The sequence below is a fragment of the Ictalurus punctatus genome, chromosome 1 (assembly GCF_001660625.3).
Source record: "Ictalurus punctatus breed USDA103 chromosome 1, Coco_2.0, whole genome shotgun sequence".
Lineage (NCBI taxonomy): Eukaryota > Metazoa > Chordata > Actinopteri > Siluriformes > Ictaluridae > Ictalurus > Ictalurus punctatus.
The window spans coordinates 778925-796368 of NC_030416.2; the positions used below are offsets into that span (position 1 = coordinate 778925).

General features: G+C 40.3%; 3 protein-coding genes across 3 annotated transcripts; all 3 read right to left on the reverse strand.

Moving 5' to 3' along the window:
* Window positions 1-3225: 3225 nt before the first annotated feature.
* On the reverse strand, window positions 3226-7183 carry LOC108260130 (heat shock factor protein 5-like). The gene is made up of 5 exons (XM_053686169.1): window positions 7059-7183; window positions 5549-6066; window positions 4899-5060; window positions 4073-4164; window positions 3226-3870 (listed from the first exon to the last, which is right to left on the reverse strand). The coding sequence occupies exons 2-5, from the start codon at window positions 6039-6041 to the stop codon at window positions 3646-3648; spliced, it is 972 nt and encodes a 323-aa protein (XP_053542144.1). The 5' UTR covers window positions 6042-6066; window positions 7059-7183; the 3' UTR covers window positions 3226-3645.
* Window positions 7184-9619: 2436 nt separating this feature from the next.
* LOC108260247 (heat shock factor protein 5-like) lies at window positions 9620-14392 on the reverse strand. Its single transcript, XM_017460393.3, has 4 exons — window positions 14208-14392; window positions 13072-13163; window positions 12735-12869; window positions 9620-10710 (listed from the first exon to the last, which is right to left on the reverse strand). The coding sequence occupies exons 1-4, from the start codon at window positions 14263-14265 to the stop codon at window positions 10681-10683; spliced, it is 315 nt and encodes a 104-aa protein (XP_017315882.1). The 5' UTR covers window positions 14266-14392; the 3' UTR covers window positions 9620-10680.
* LOC128634442 (heat shock factor protein 5-like) lies at window positions 14336-17201 on the reverse strand. Its single transcript, XM_053684951.1, has 4 exons — window positions 17080-17201; window positions 14972-15489; window positions 14402-14483; window positions 14336-14351 (listed from the first exon to the last, which is right to left on the reverse strand). The coding sequence occupies exons 2-4, from the start codon at window positions 15462-15464 to the stop codon at window positions 14336-14338; spliced, it is 591 nt and encodes a 196-aa protein (XP_053540926.1). The 5' UTR covers window positions 15465-15489; window positions 17080-17201.
* Between the last annotated feature and the right edge of the window lie 243 nt (window positions 17202-17444).

Below are 17444 nucleotides of genomic sequence, written 5' to 3' on the forward strand. Positions count from 1 at the left end.
TTTGTTTTGTTTAAAGGGTCAAATGTTGTTTAAAACGTGTCCAAAGGGTAAAACATTAAAAGGTTCAAACGTGTAGTTAGTTATGGTAGATATCTAATGCTACATGGTTGCTAGGTAGTTGCCATGGTATTCATGGTGGTTGCTTCGGTGTTGCTAGGTGGTTACAGTAGTGACTCAGTTGATTTGTTGCTACGCAGTTGCTCTGATATTCTAGAGGTTCGTCCAACAAGTTTGTGACTGTTATCCTCGCCTCCCTTTTTTCCCTTTTGACACCAAACAAAAAACAACACAAACTCCTCTGTTCATGAAACTATCCTGTAAGGTAGTTGTTAGGGTGTTGTTAGGTGACTGCTCTCCTGGTGGTTCCTGTGTTTAACCCAGTTGTTGCTAGGTGGTTGCTAAGTGGTTGCTATGCTGTCCTAACTGGTTTCTAGGGTGTTGCTGTCATAGTCTAGTTGGTTGCTATGGTACACCTATGGTAAACCTAGTTTGTTGCTAGGTGGTGACTATGATAATTCAGGTATTCCAAGTTTCACATCTGTAGCACCTGTAACACCTAGGTCTGCACAGCCTTCTGAGTAAAAGTAAAAGCACCCCTTTGTCTTTGTTCTGGAAAAAAGAACATGCTCTGTACCTTCTCCAGAATACATCCCAACCCTTATTTTGGAGATTTTCATGTGTTTGTGGTTGATTTACTTTTTCTGAATTGCTGCAGTTGTAACGCTGGGCTTTTATTTGTGGTTTGTCTTGCATGTTTTTGTGAGTTTTCAAGAATCCTAAAGCTGTAATAAAACGCACGGTGTGTTGGGGTTATCCTGCTGGTCCTAACACTGTAGACTTTCTGTCTTTCCTTCTAGCTTTTGTATTCTTGTTCTGTGATTGATTTGAATGATCAATTCCTCTCTCTCTCTCTCTCTCTCTCTCTCTCTCTCTCTCTCTCTCTCTCTCTCTCTCTCTCTCTCTCTCACACTCTCTCACTCACTGTCTGTCTCTGGTTTGTGTTGTAGCAGGTGTGTCTGTGTCTGGATGAAGGGGAATGAGTGGTGTGTGTTCACAGCAAGCAGGTTTCTAAAATAATTTGCTCCCCGGAAGGTGAGATGATGCACTAAAGTAAGTGTGTGTGTGTGTGCGCGCGTGCATCAGCTACCTAATCAAAATGCATCTGTTCTATGCTTTGTGCACAGCCTCAAACCCCAACAGAAACCCCACACACATTCTGATGTTGAATATGAAATATTTTTTCACATTTACATATCAAACACCATTTCATTATATTTTGGGATTTTACTGAGTGATGTTCTGGAGCTCGTAGCTCCAAACACCTTTATTCACTCCACCCAGGGAGACAATCATTTAGCGTCTCAGGAGATTCCTCGTGGTGGTAAAATCCCAGCACATGCCGACGCAGCTCTTTAGAAAGAAGTGGAACTTTTTTTCACAGCATCGCCCCATCATCCTGGCATTAACTGGAATAGGGACTGACCTTTTAAAGCAGTAAAGTTATGTTGTTCAGGTCATCGCAGGTGAGAGTCATTTATACATCCATTATTTGGTGCTTCATCTGGAGCATTTGGAGGAAAATGCTGCACTAAAGCCCAGATGAAACCCTTCTGGGGTGGTATATGGAGATTAATAGCAAATGGCTGGAGGCTGAAGGGCACTATGAAGGGTGTAGGAGGAATTATCGTTAATGAGCTTTATCCTGGTGTCCTAGTTTAGTTTATAATTTGATGATATAACATTAATAATTTGTGTGTGTTAAAAATAAAAGCCTGACATTTGCTATAGAATAAACATGAATTCATTAACATTTAAGCGAAGCACCGAGTCCATTGTCTGTATCCTCTGCCTAGGGCACTTTCTCTATTTTAAGTTCCATTGACATTTCTGTGTTCCATTCAGCATGTAGTGCACTATATAGTGTCTATGGGTCACTGTAATCACTATTTCATACTGTGCATCATGCACTTGTGTGTGTGTGTGTATATACAGTCTGGATAGCTTGTAATCCAATACATAAGGTGATAAACTGTAGAAGCTATTATTTCATGCCCTATGAAGTGCGCCTAGATGGGCAGCTGACTCCTAAACGGACAAGTAGTGTAAAAGCCTTTGTTACATACCACTTGCAGTTTACTGGCATATAGGGAGATAAACTATAGAGACCTGGTTCCCAAACGCTTCCTATAGCGCATGAAGTGCACTAAATTAAGTCTAGATGCCATTATGCGTCCTATATAGTGCACTTTATATTATAAGTTAGGACCTGGCCCTAAATGACATCCCACTGTGTGTGTGCATATATACTACATAGGGCATAGGATGCATGGTGTAGTGCACTACAGGAAGTGGGAAATTGAGTCACTGGGATACTGTCCTATTGGACATCTAGTGCACTATGTAAGGTGTAAGGCCACAATTCTGTACGCTTCTACATCTATATAATGAGTGAGGAGCCAAATCAGTATTGGTTGTGTGTATATAGTGCACTAAGTTCACTTGTACCCTTTATAGTCCACTTGTATAGCAAGCAAGGAGCCAAGTCCCTCTTAGATACGTGTCTAGTGCAGTAAGTAGTACATGTATACCCTTTATATAGGTAGCTAATTCCCAAATTGGATATGGAGTGCACTATGTAGGGTGTAAAAGGAGCATTTTGGTGCATTTGCGGATAGGGCTGCACGATTATGGCCAAAATGATCATCCTGATTATTTTGATCAATATTGAGATCTCGATTATTTATCAGGATTATTAATTAATTTTAGTGACAACATATCTTTATTGCACTTTCACATTTATTAACTTTTCTCATGCCACAATATAACATTCATTTAATCGTGGACAGTCAAAATCGTAATAGCGATCGATATTCGATTAATTGTGCAGCCCTCGACTGTGTGGAAGGAGTCAATGATATAAGAAATGTGTGTATTTGTTTTAAAAAAAGAAAAAAAAAAGGTTTATTTCAACTGAAATATTTTCATTTGAAAATACAACACACACACACAGGCAAGAAAATCCTGTGAAATTATTTATCAAATTTTACTTCCTGAAGATCAGATAGGTCTTCTGAACTATCAGAGGAGGAAACTTGTCTTTAAACACGTTATTCTAAAAGTGCAATGTTACAATGTTTCTCTTTTTGTCATTGTAACTGGAAAAAAATTGAAAATAGAAACAATAAAAACTGACTAAAACACACTTTCTAACCACTCAACAGCTCCTCGAATTCACTTACAACCACGACACAAAATATCTTCCCCTGACTCTGTAACAGCTGACCAGTGGGGAGGCGTGGCCAGGACAAAACCTTCATCATTTTAATCCGGTTAACTTAAAATTATTCCCACACTGAAATACGTCTACAAATTAGTAAAATGTACTTCAATATTATAGTAATGCACTCAAGCTTAAATAATTTAAGTATGTTGTAATTAAATTGTTAAGTAGATATGAAATCTGGGCTAACAGTGCAATATGATGTATGGGTTAAAGAATGAGCTTTCCCTGAAAAAGGTAGTTTTAGACTCAGACAGTTAGAACTACAGAAATTTAATTTGAAGACGAGAGAGAGAGAGAGAGAGAGAGAGAGAGAGACCCCTGAGACTGGAAGGCAATAGTAGATTTAAAAAAGATATAGTGCATTATAAGAGAACAAAGTCAGTGGTTCCCAAACTTTTTGCAGTGGCGTACACACTCGGGGCTGTTACTGATGGGAAATCATCTAATGTGACCTGCATTTCTTCCACCAGTTTGAATATAGTGTCCAGGTTCTCTTTCTCCAGGTCGCTCGTCCCGGACTCTGGAACATCACCTGCTTTCCAGTATGGATCCTGATCGATCGGATGAGCGTATCCAACTGAGTAGTCCTGAGGAATGAGTGGGAAAATTCATAGTAATGTCATTTACACATCAAGCTTTTACTTTGAACTGTTTGACCTCCCAGAATTCCCTTCATAATGCAACATGTACCATAAACGTTAACATGCCTACACTGGCTAAAATAACGGCACTAGCCATTTTTAGTGATCAGAACAGTACATAAGCTTAAAAAGGGTTCTCAGTTCTCACAGGGTAATAGCCACAAGGAGAGTAGGAAGCAGCTGGTTGTTGAAAGCATGGCACTTTTGAATCCAAGAAGTCTGGGCTACAGCACTGATACACTGGGGGTGGGAAACACTGAAGGTTAATAAACCAGTCATTTCTTGGTAAGACATAAACAACACATCACTAAGAGAGATTATTCAGGAAGGATATTACATATAATACAGCTCTGCAGCTCCTCTGCACAGTTTTTGTTCATTCTTTGCCTACTGTATTAAATAACATGTTGAAATGTCAATCTTTAAAGGTGAAAAACTCCATTTGTTTTATTCCTGAGTTGTACAAATCTCCTGGAAGATATGTAAAATGATAAACCATGAATAAGCCATACTAAATCAACAACAATGCATTAAGCTGTGTCTGCATCTGCTGCATAAACAACAGAATATGTTTTTTTTTTTTTAAAGCCCACCACATTGCCAAGCACCACGGGGTAATAATCACTCAATTAATGTGAAAAGTGAGTTCATGCAAGGCATTGTGGGACTTCCTGCTTCTAGTTACAGACAAATGACATGAAGGACAATCATGTTCTGAAAATGGACTGTAAAGGTGTTATCTTAATTTTTATCTATTAAAAATGGATATTTGGGACAATAGATAGACAGACAGACAGACACACACTGAAACTGTGAAACCGGGCTCCATCCTAAATTGCACACAATTAAACTACACGTCAGAATAATGCACTATACTACTGTATTTACTAAACGTGCAAATCGAATGCTTATACTAATTAAAGCTGATCTCACAACTATTATAAAGGGGACAAAATGCATTAAATCATCATCACCTGGTGTGTAAAACCCGTACTGTGAGTGATGAGGCATGACGCCCTGCTGCATGTGCATGACGCTGGACGGAGGTGAAGTCAGAACGTCGCCGTCCTTCTCCTGCTGAGGGCCATTACAGGGATGGTGGTAAGGGGTTCCCTGATGTCCAAGCGAGACTGAACCTGAACAGACAGAGACAAGTCAAGTATTAATAAACTAAAACTACAGATGATGACCGAGGCCACAAACTTATCTAGCTGGTACTGTACTAGCAAAGTCACTTTTCTACACATTCCTATATATGCATAATCTTTTTTCAAGGCTAATGGATTTCTCTATCCAGTCTTTCAAAGGCTAAAATGTTTCCAGATTTAAAGAATTCGCACAGTGGCGGAGAAACCTGTGGACTAGGGTTGAGGTGGGTTTCTTCCAGGTTCCAGGTTATAAGTGGACTGTTTATGGTAAATTGGCACTGTGTGTGAACGAGTGTGTGAATGTGTGTGTGTGCACGGTGCTTTGTGAGGGATTGGCGTCCCGTTCAGGATGCCCAGTTTTCTCAGGATAGGCCCTGGATCCGTCATGACCCTGACCAGGATAAAGTTGTTACTGAAATGAATGAATGAATATATCCTGTCTATTCTTTTGATCTGCTTGTTGAAACACTACCAACCTGTGTTCATTAAGGCTGAGGTTTCCTGCGGCGAATTCAGCATCGCATGATGGATACGTTTTGATTTCCTCCTGGGCACCTCTCTCCCGGCGAGCTTGGCCTTGTTGAGAGGCGTGAGTCGCTTTAGTTTGACTAGAAGCTCGGGCTTATCCCGTTTGAAGTACGGGTTGTGAAAGTGGTGCAGTTGGGCGTCAGTGGATGAGATGTTGGGTTGATTGTCCGAGATGTCAAAGTCTATGCGTTCTTTTCTGAAGCCGTACAGGTTCAGCTGGCGAACGAAACTGAGGAAGTCCGTCGTTCTGAAGTACTCGGTCACCTGCCTGGGTACTTGAAGCACTTCAGCTTCGAAGGGTAGCTGATTGACAAGTATTCCTTCCCCGCTGGCGTCCCACCAGATTGAGCGAATCTGAGGATCGTTCACCAAACGCCACAACTTGCCAGGGAACTGGTTGGGATTGATCGAGGTGACAAACGTTGTTTCATCATTTTCCATACCAGCAAAAAAGATTTGTAGCCAGCTGGGTGAAAAAAAAGGAGACTGAATGTAACAATTACTCTCTAGCACTAACTAGATAGTAGGTGGCTAGCTAACACATAACACATTCATCTTCAGTAACAGCTGAAAATCACTGACAATAACAAGCTATAGCATTAATGTTCTCAAAATTGACCGTTAGAGTTGCCAAGCAACCTGGCCATAGCCTAAATAATCAAACAAAAACAGACCCAAAGTAATTTCTAAGAGCTCCATGATGAAGTGTGAAATATTTCTTATATATGAGCACATACACCTGCTATGTGCTTCCTTTTGGGAGTTCTCTGATCCCTTATCGCTTCTCAGAGCCGTTAAAACTGGTCAGGAACCGTTACACGCACGCACCGGCCTCGAGCGTTTCAATTCAGGAGACTGGGCAGGTGGAGTGGCCGGGCAAAGTCATGAAGATTCAATGAGCTCGCGTGTGTTTATCTAATCAGAGTAACCCGTGCCTGTGACGTCGTTCAATCACACAGTAAAGCCTTGGTGTGTATTAACGTGTATCAGAAAATAGTGACGACGCTATTCGTCATGTTTTGTAGGAGAAACGGTGAACGTTTAGGTCAGCAGTGGCAAACATACCGCCCGCGGGGTAAAAAAAATAAAAATAAAATAAAGCTTTAGGCCATAAAGTATGACAAAATGTGCTAATATATAACTCTTCATTAGCAAACCAAAAATGTGAAGCTGTGGTCTTGTGTCTCTCCAATGAATTTAGGGCTTTCACAGCAGCGGGGACGAATACTTATGAAATAACAACTATAATGTTTCATTTTAATGAATTGTGTTTTTAGTGTATTATGTATTATATATATATATATATATATATATATATATATATATATATATATATATATATATATATATATATATAGTTAATAGTGGTTCAGCACAAGCACTTCAGAGCGCTCTCATTATTCTATCCTGCTTTATTCTATCCTGTATTAACCATCTTTCTGTAATAAACCTTTTTACCTTCAGAGGATGAGTCTGCGAGTGTTATCTAATTTCCACGACAACTTGACGTCTCCTGGCTGGACTGCGCGAGTCTTTCTGCTTTTCTGGACAACAGTAGCCTCACAACTGACTGGTAGGAAACATCAAGAATTTAGAATTTAGAATTTGATGACGTCATTGTGTATTGTTGCCTGTGTTAGGGCTGCACGATTATGGCCAAAATGATCATCCCGATTATTTATCAGGATTATTAATTGATTTTAGTGACAACATATTTTTATCGCATTTTCACATTTATTAAGTTTTCTCATACCACAATATAACACACGAGTAGGCGTGAGAAAACTTGAGCTGGTCAATTATGACAGAATTTAGGAACATCGTGTGAACCATGACACATTAATTTACCTTCTGATAAACTAAATCTAATATTTTCAGTTCATTTTACAGACTGTATGCGAAAAACAACCGTTAAGCTGTTCACCTTCTAAACAAATACAATAAACCTCAATGTTCAGTGTTTGAAGTCTGCTCCTCTTAAATATATTTAAAGCTGCACTATTAGCATGGGCGTAACCACGAATTCTTGGGGGGGGGTGTCCCCACCAATGTAGAGGAAATAGCAATCTGTCCCCCCAGTATACTGTACAAAATATTTTCTATATGTCCCCCTTTAATGAACCCTGCAAACGGATCTGTCTTTTCTTCATCTGTTCTATTTATTTATGTCTATTCCTTTTTAATATATTTCCGTTTGTTAAGGAAAATAGGTGTGTCCCCCCCTCTGATTGTACACTTGGTTTCGCCCAAACTCAACACAAGCTGGTTGATATATTTGAGCCGCTCCAGTCTGTAAGAAATGGAGACAGCAGACAAGTGTAGAAAAGTGCAGTAGAACATATGAGCTTTTTTTCTTTTCTTCCTCCAGACAGAAGGAAATTAGATTTCTAAACAGTAGGTAACTTTAGCTTAGTATAGAAGCATCATACCATGGCTTGGTTTGTTCGTAAGAACGTCAGTTAACTGTTGGTATTTGCACACTCACGAATAGGCTAGGCTAACAATTTTTGACCATTAACGTTGCGTTCACGTGCACATCCTCCCGCCGAGTCCGCTGTGAACCCTCACGCTGTGACAGACTTATAAATGCGAGTGAAAGTGAGGAAAGTTCCACCGCATTTCCTTCCTTTACACTACATTTGGGCTCAGGACAGCTAAGTGATTTTACAGATATAATGCTGAGGTGTGCGAGCTTGGCAACGAGAGAGATGGAACTAACGTCTGAGTTGTGGCCATATCGTAGTTAAACATTGAGAACAGGTTATGGCGGTTTGTCTTTAGAATTAAGAAAAGAAAACTCCAGGACCCTTTACACAGCTAACGTTTCAGGTTACCACTATATATTGTTGTACATTTTGTAGCCTTATTGCATAGTAAGCTAAACGGCATGATGACATTAACATAAATGACACCAGTTACACAAATACAATATTCAGGTGCGATTTCTTGCATTTTAGCACCATCTAGGGGGTCTTGTTGAAATAGAAGAATATTTGAGTAAATGGACCATTTCTTATGTTGATGGCGTTTTCACTACTTTGTAAGAGGTGAACCGGAAGTAGCCTGCTTGCATGTGTCTGTAAAGATTCTACATCTTTGTATCACATTCTTTAAAAAATTCCTAAAATGTTCTTCCCTTTGAACGCCTTTGCTTGGAAGCATCCGTGGGGAAATTGTATTTACAACATATATAGTGTTGAATTTGGTTTCATAGGTAGCCATCCTTTCTGAGTTTGTTTAAAAGTCGTGATTGCGTGTTTAAATGTTAGTGGTTCATGCAGTTATGAGAGAATACGCTTACACATATACACACTGTGGCTGGGGATTTTCTTCACTGTCAGCGTGTGTAAAGCCCAAAGAAATATATTCCTTTGATGTTTTGTTTTTTTTTTCTGTTAATTGCTGGTGAAGAAGAGATGGCGTTTCATCTTCAGATGCACTGCTGTGTGTATCAGTGTGGACTGGGCTAGTAACACTGGGTACACTTACAGATGCGGTGTTAGAGGGACCTGGGCCACTGCTGTCACAAGACTGTGGATCAGTGGGGCTTGCTGTGGTTGGGGGCAGATATCTTTATATTTCTCCACTTTAATGTTACGAGCTATTACTTAACTTCATCACATATCCGTGTGCTGGTCATAGAAGACCTGCGGTAAGATGCTCACTGATGCATGACTGAGAGTGGATGCAGTTTTGACCGTGAAAGACAGGATCATTTGATTGGATGTCATGTATTTGACCTTTAGAACAGTGTAATTCTGCTGTTTGTACACTAGAGGGGGGCACAAGTTTATTTTGCGGGGTGAGAAAAACATGAATTAGAATTGTAATGTTGTTTAGTGAGGCGAATTAAATGAACAGTAAATCTCAGCATTTTGCTCCCGTACCCCCTCAGTCACCACGCGTACCCCCATACGCGTACCACAGTTTGGGAACCACTGCAAGTCATAAATAAAATTTTTAACCAATAATTTCAAGTTAAACATTATTTCATTTGCTTCCTTTAAGAAATAAATGTTGTTTTTTTTCCAGTTTCATTTTTATTGAACATTTCTGCTGTACATTTCTGTTGAACATTTCTGCTGAACTAAACATTTCTGCTGTACATTTCTGCTGAACTAAACATTTCTGCTGAACCAAACATTTCTGCTGAACATTTCTGCTGAACTGAACATTTCTGCTGAACATTTCTGCTGAACTGAACATTTCTGCTGTACATTTCTGCTGAACATTTGAAGAAATAAATGAAGAAATAAATGTTTTTAAGCAAAATTATCTGCCAATAGAATACCTTTAACAATAATAATAATAATAATAATAATAATAATAATAAACCTTTAGTAATAAATGTACTGATTATGATCATTTGCTACCTATTTTGGTTATATCATATAAAATCCAATGATATTTGGATTCTAATTCAAAAATGTATCTCACATTGGAGATTTCCTGATCTCGAATATGTATGATCACATATTATCCTGCAACACTGTTGTTTTCTTGAATCTGATTGGTCAGAAGGTGTTGATTCATTCATTGTGAGCAATATTCGTGTAGGGAATCATGCTGGACACACCGTGTCGGTGTGAAACACCAAGGCATGAGAACCTGGACATGAGAAGAAAAGCTTGTAATATTGCCTTTTTCTACCGGTTGCCTTTATCACAGTTTTAACAGCTCTGTGTTTGGATTGTTTTACACCCTGTTTCTAGGTCACCTTGTACAAAACTGTTGCCAATAGTAAGTAATAAATAAGATTTATAAACCTATTTCTAGACATTTTAATCATTTTCAAGTTGTACATTGTTTATTGCATTTGCTTCATTTAAGAAAAAAAAAGTTTGTTTTTAAGAAAAAATGATGTGCCAATAGAATACTGAAAAAAATGGTGAAATGTACTGATCATTACGGATCATTTGCTACCTATTTTCTGTTATATCGTATCAAAGGAATACACCTGGAAAGCGTCATGTGAACCAGCGTCAGGAAAAGGATTAAAGGCAACGTTTCCTGTCATTACATATTTATTTTAAAATAAAATGCACTCCCTAGTCAAGCTGTCTTATCAGGTGACTGGTCGCTACGGCAACTTCCGGGCATCAGCATCAGCCTGAATAATTAAAATATATAGAAAACACCAACATTAATGTTTCACATTACACAAAACATACAGTAGGGTGCGTCTCAATCAGCTCCCTCGATCCCTAGGTAGTGAATCATTGTATGGTGTACATGAGCTCGGGCACTGGTAAAGACCATGACTCACTACACATTAGGACATTGATGACTCTATTTCCGGTAACATGACTACGTACTCGCGTTGTAAAACATCACCACTGGCATTTAACCTCAACATGCAGGACGGACATCTTTCTAACATTACATGTCATATTAATTCGTCTGTCATGGTACTTCAGGTAGGATCGTAGACTAGTTAGTAGATTTTTAAAAAATCATTAAAGTCTTTAGACTCAAATAAACAATATATAGAACGTCAAATAAAGTTAAAAATCGCTAACGTAAGTAATTATTTGAGAGCTACAACAATTTTCGTCCGCCATATTTTTCGAGCTGAGAGGCTTCTGAAAACATGGCGTCATTTTCAGTAAGGGAAAATCTATGCTCCTTGGTTTTCGTGGTGCATTGTGGGATTTTTTAGGGAGCGAACGTCCCAGTGCACACTGGTAGGATTTCACAATTGAGACAGCCCTTCAAATGGTCCACTCCCTGATCAGTGTCCTGACTACTGACCTATGGAGCTGATTGAGACGCACCCATAAACTCAAATCCATTACCTCACAAACAAATCTAGAAGCTTCTGATTGCAAATTCATGACAAGAAAAAAAAGTTTTGTTCAGTTATGTGCTGATTATTTTAAAACAGGTGCAAGAACAGAAATGAGGAATGAATATAATGAATAATATGGATTGGTGGCTACACACTGATTTACACTGCACACATTTTATGGTTACACTATGGTGTCAGTGTTTTTCTGTTCCTAATTCAGTTTTCCTGAAAGTCAAATCAAAATTGCATAAATTATGCAAATAAACAGGTTAAGAAATGAAAAACTTCTGATAACTGGCCAAAGATTTTGGTGCATCACTACAGTTGAGTATTAAAAAACAACAAGAATTAACAGTGTGTGGTAGAAATGCTAAATGTTAGCATTTGGTATGATTTCTGATGTTTTTGATATGAGAATGTGAGATTTAAACCACATAATGTCACGATCTCCCCTTCTGGCAGCGCGCTCGGAGAGATGAGGGGGCGCTCGCATGCACGAGCTACGTGCACGAGTGCTCAGCGAGCGCGTGCTCTTCGGATGTTGACAACCGTGACATTGTTTACTGTGGACACGTGCGTTTGTTTTGTTTCTGTTCTGTCTCCTCCCTGTTTTGTCATTGGTTGTTGTTTGGGGGTGTCTCTATTTTTATCGGCTGCCAGCGCTTAGCGCTGATGATATTGGGGATATATACCGCTCGCGTCCCTGTACACCTCGCGGAGTATTAGAGTGGATATAGTAGATACGTTGTTAATGTTCTGTTCCTTGATAGATTTAGTTAGTTTAAACTATAGATTAGTTCATTTAGTCCCCGCTGGTGTTTCCGCTCCCAGTACATAGTACTAGTTCATGTTTCTTGTTTTGTGTTGTGACCCTGTTTTCTGTGACGCGACTCTGATTCCTGCTTCGCCCCGTTTACGCCTGTTTGCCGCTCGCCGACCCTTTGCCGGTCTTGACTACGTTTTTTGGATTACGATTTGGATTTGTCAGCCTGCCCTTAAATAAATACGTCTTTACCCGCTTCCGTACTCTACTCCCTTATGTTTCGCGACGTGACACATACAGAGCCCTCCACTAATATTGGCACCCTTGGTAAATATAAGCAAAGAAGGCTGAACAAAAGATCAAAAGGTTAAACAATGAAGACAAATTTTCACAGCATCCTTTGCTCATATTTACCAAGGGTACCATTATTACTGGAGGGCACTGTATGTTCTTGAACCATGTAAACAGGTCTTGGTCCTGGATTCAGACTATTGGACCTTATGGTACTACGGCAGCACTGACTACACTGTAAGCACAGATACACACTCAGGGCTGTTACTGATGGGAAATCATCTAATGTGACCTGCATTTCTTCCACCAGTTTGAATATAGTGTCCAGGTTCTCTTTCTCCAGGTCGCTCGTCCCGGACTCTGGAACATCACCTGCTTTCCAGTATGGATCCTGATCGATCGGATGAGCGTATCCAACTGAGTAGTCCTGAGGAATGAGTGGGAAAATTCATAGTAATGTCATTTACACATCAAGCTTTTACTTTGAACTGTTTGACCTCCCAGAATTCCCTTCATACTGCAACATGTACCATAAACGTTAACATGCCTACACTGGCTAAAATAACGGCACTAGCCATTTTTAGTGCTCAGAACAGTACATAAGCTTAAAAAGGGTTCTCAGTTCTCACAGGGTAATAGCCACAAGGAGAGTAGGAAGCAGCTGGTTGTTGAAAGCATGGCACTTTTGAATCCAAGAAGTCTGGGCTACAGCACTGATACACTGGGGGTGGGAAACACTGAAGGTTAATAAACCAGTCATTTCTTGGTAAGACATAAACAACACATCACTAAGAGAGATTATTCAGGAAGGATATTACATATAATACAGCTCGGCAGCTCCCCTGCACAGTTTTTGTTCATTCTTTGCCTACTGTATTAAATAACATGTTGAAATGTCAATCTTTAAAGGTGAAAAACTCCATTTGTTCTATTCCTGAGTTGTACAAATCTCCTGGAAGATATGTAAAATGATAAACCATGAATAAGCCATACTAAATCAACAACAATGCATTAAGCTGTGTCTGCATCTGCTGCATAAACAACAGAATATGTTTTTGTTTTTTTTTTAAAGCCCACCACATTGCCAAGCACCACGGGGTAATAATCACTCAATTAATGTGAAAAGTGAGTTCATGCAAGGCATTGTGGGACTTCCTGCTTCTAGTTACAGACAAATGACATGAAGGACAATCATGTTCTGAAAATGGACTGTGAAGGTGTTGACTCCCTGCTCCTGTGCACTCCCACAGCCCTTTTTAATTTTAATCTGAGAAGTTTGAGCTGGTGGAAGGGGACACATTCCAGAAAAATATTAGTTGCTTGATAGATATTATTAGCTGTTAACAGATATTTAAATCCGGCATGCGCATGTTGTGTGCTTTTTTATTATTATTATTTATTTTTTACAGCATTTATTTTCTATTCTAACTTTAGAACTACGTTGTTCAGGCATTAAACATATAACGTGTGTTCGAATGACTAATTAGAAGAAGGTTTAATATCAAAACAGAGAATTATATTGACTATCGGTTATCTTAATTTTTATCTATTAAAAATGGATATTTGGGATAATAGACAGACAGACAGACGGACAGAAACAATGGACCGGGCTCCATCCTAAATTGCACACAATTAAACTACACGTCAGAATAATGCACTATACTACTGTATTTACTAAAGTAACGTGCAAATCGAATGCTTATACTAATTAAGGCTGATATCACAACTATTATAAAGGGGACAAAATGTATTAAATCATCATCACCTGGTGTGTAAAACCCGTACTGTGAGTGATGAGGCATGACGCCCTGCTGCATGTGCATGACGCTGGAGGGAGGTGCACTCGGCGAGTCCACTGGGAAGTGGTGGGACACAGGGACCGGCACAACGTTGTTAGTATTTAAAGTAACTGGAGAAGGATCACCATGGCCCACTACAAATATTTGGGAGGATTTGGACGTTCTGTCGCAGTCCTTCTCCTGCTGAGGGCCATTGCAGGGATGGTGGTAAGGGGTTCCCTGATGTCCAAGCGAGACTGAACCTGAACAGACAGAGACAAGTCAAGTATTAATAAACTAAAACTACAGATGATGACCGAGGCCACAAACTTATCTAGCTGGTACTGTACTAGCAAAATGACTTTTCTACACATTCCTATATATGCATAATCTTTTTTCAAGGCTAATGGATTTCTCTATCCAGTCTTTCAAAGGCTAAAATGTTTCCAGATTTAAAGAATTCGCACAGTGGCGGAGAAACCTGTGGACTAGGGTTGAGGTGGGTTTCTTCCAGGTTCCAGGTTATAAGTGGACTGTTTATGGTAAATTGGCACTGTGTGTGAACGAGTGTGTGAATGTGTGTGTGTGCACGGTGCTTTGTGAGGGATTGGCGTCCCGTTCAGGATGCCCAGTTTTCTCAGGATAGGCCCTGGATCCGTCATGACCCTGACCAGGATAAAGTTGTTACTGAAATGAATGAATGAATATATTCTGTCTATTCTTTTGATCTGCTTGTTGAAACACTACCAACCTGTGTTCATTAAGGCTGAGGTTTCCTGCGGCGAATTCAGCATCGCATGATGGATACGTTTTGATTTCCTCCTGGGCACCTCTCTCCCGGCGAGCTTGGCCTTGTTGAGAGGCGTGAGTCGCTTTAGTTTGACTAGAAGCTCGGGCTTATCCCGTTTGAAGTACGGGTTGTGAAAGTGGTGCAGTTGGGCGTCAGTGGATGAGATGTTGGGTTGATTGTCCGAGATGTCAAAGTCTATGCGTTCTTTTCTGAAGCCGTACAGGTTCAACTGGCGAACGAAACTGATGAAGTCCGTTGTTCTGAAGTACTCGGTCACCTGCCTGGGTACTTGAAGCACTTCAGCTTCGAAGGGTAGCTGATTGACAAGTATTCCTTCCCCGCTGGCGTCCCACCAGATTGAGCGAATCTGAGGATCGTTCACCAAACGCCACAACTTGCCAGGGAACTGGTTGGGGTTGATCGAGGTGACAAACGTTGTTTCATCATTTTCCATACCAGCAAAAAAGATTTGTAGCCAGCTGGGTGAAAAAAAAGGAGACTGAATGTAACAATTGCTCTCTAGCACTAACTAGATAGTAGGTGGCTAGCTAACACATAACACATTCATCTTCAGTAACAGCTGAAAATCACTGACAATAACAAGCTATAGCATTAATGTTCTCAAAATTGACCGTTAGAGTTGCCAAGCAACCTGGCCATAGCCTAAATAATCAAACAAAAACAGACCCAAAGTAATTTCTAAGAGCTCCATGATGACGTGTGAAATATTTCTTATATATGAGCACATACACCTGCTATGTGCTTCCTTTTGGGAGTTCTCTGATCCCATATCGCTTCTCAGAGCCGTTAAAACTGGTCAGGAACCGTTACACGCACGCACCGGCCTCGAGCGTTTCAATTCAGGAGACTGGGCAGGTGGAGTGGCCGGGCAAAGTCATGAATATTCAATGAGCTCACGTGTGTTTATCTAATCAGAGTAACCCGTGCCTGTGACGTCGTTCAATCCCACAGTAAAGTCTTGGTGTATTGTGACCACAGGCCGGCGGCCGGCGTACAGGAAACAAAGATCGCTGATCCCGCGACTGCCGCGGTGGTGCTGAAGAGACAGCTCCGCTTCAGCGCCACCAACGTTTTGGACGGCCGGTGAGCACGTGGCGGAGGGGCGGGGCCGCGGACACACCCACGGCTCGTGAATGGTGCGCGGAAGAATTCCACCATCCAGCGGGCGAGGGGAGAGTATAAAAGGGCGATATTCCACTCGTAACGGGGAGAGAAGTATCTCCGAGCGTGTGCGCAAGTCTCTGGAGTGGTTTAGGGGATTTTTGCGACGGGTGCATGTCTGATAATCGCTGTTGTGTTTTTTGTTTCAGACGACTCCGACGCGAGTGAGGACTCCGCTCTCTGGCTGTAATCGCAGACGGCTGAGACCCTCACCGCCCGATCGCACTTCAATACACACACGCGCGCGCGCACCAGCACTCCCCTCACCACCCGATCGCACTTCAATACACACACACACACACGCGCGCGCGCGCGCTCCCCTCACCGACCGTCTTAAATAAAGATTTCTCCACGAATAACACTAAGCGGCCTCCTGTGTGTCTGTGCTCCGCCCCTAAATTCCCTACAGTATTAATGTGTATCAGAAAATAGTGACGACGCTATTCGTCATGTTTTGTAGGAGAAACGGTGAACGTTTAGGTCAGCAGTGGCAAACATACCACCCGCGGGGTAAATAATAATAATAATAATAATAAAGCTTCAGGCCATAAATTATGACAAAATGTGCTAATATATAACTCTTCATTAGCAAACCAAAAATGTGAAGCTGTGGTCTTGTGTCTCTCCAACGAATTTAGGGCTTTCACAGCAACGGGGACGAATACTTATGAAATAACAACTATAATGTTTCATTTTAACAAATTGTGTTTTTATTGTATTACGTATTTTATATATATATATATATATATATATATATATATATATATATATATATATATATATATATATAGTATTGGTTCAGCACAAGCACTTCAGAGCGCTCTCATTATTCTATCCTGCTTTATTCTATCTTGTATTAACCATCTTTCTGTAATAAACCTTTTTACCTTCAGAGGATGAGTCTGCGAGTGTTATCCAATTTCCACGACAACTTGACGTCTCCTGGCTGGACTGCGCGAGTCTTTCTGCTTTTCTGGACAACAGTAGCCTCACAACTGACTGGTAGGAAACATCAAGAATTTAGAATTTAGAATTTGATGAAGTCATTGTGTATTGTTGCCTGTGTTAGGGCTGCACGATTATGGCCAAAATGATCATCCCGATTATTTTGATCAATATTGACATTTCGATTATTTATCAGGATTATTAATTGATTTTAGTGACAACATATTTTTATCGCATTTTCACATTTATTAAGTTTTCTCATACCACAATATAACACACAAGTAGGCATGAGAAAACTTGAGCTGGT

Coding starts and splice junctions, on each gene's coding strand:
- LOC108260247 (XM_017460393.3), bottom strand. CDS start 14,265: ATGCACATGCAGCAGGGCGTCATGCCTCATCACTCACAGTACGGGTTT. Junction 13,164..14,207: donor GTACGGGTTTTACACACCAG/GTGATGATGATT, acceptor TCCCACCCCCAG/TGTATCAGTGCTGTAGCCCA. Junction 12,870..13,071: donor CTCCTTGTGGCTATTACCCT/GTGAGAACTGAG, acceptor CTCATTCCTCAG/GACTACTCAGTTGGATACGC.
- LOC108260130 (XM_053686169.1), bottom strand. CDS start 6,041: ATGGAAAATGATGAAACAACGTTTGTCACCTCGATCAATCCCAACCAG. Junction 5,061..5,548: donor CTCAGCCTTAATGAACACAG/GTTGGTAGTGTT, acceptor CTGTCTGTTCAG/GTTCAGTCTCGCTTGGACAT. Junction 3,871..4,072: donor CTCCTTGTGGCTATTACCCT/GTGAGAACTGAG, acceptor CTCATTCCTCAG/GACTACTCAGTTGGATACGC.
- LOC128634442 (XM_053684951.1), bottom strand. CDS start 15,464: ATGGAAAATGATGAAACAACGTTTGTCACCTCGATCAACCCCAACCAG. Junction 14,484..14,971: donor CTCAGCCTTAATGAACACAG/GTTGGTAGTGTT, acceptor CTGTCTGTTCAG/GTTCAGTCTCGCTTGGACAT.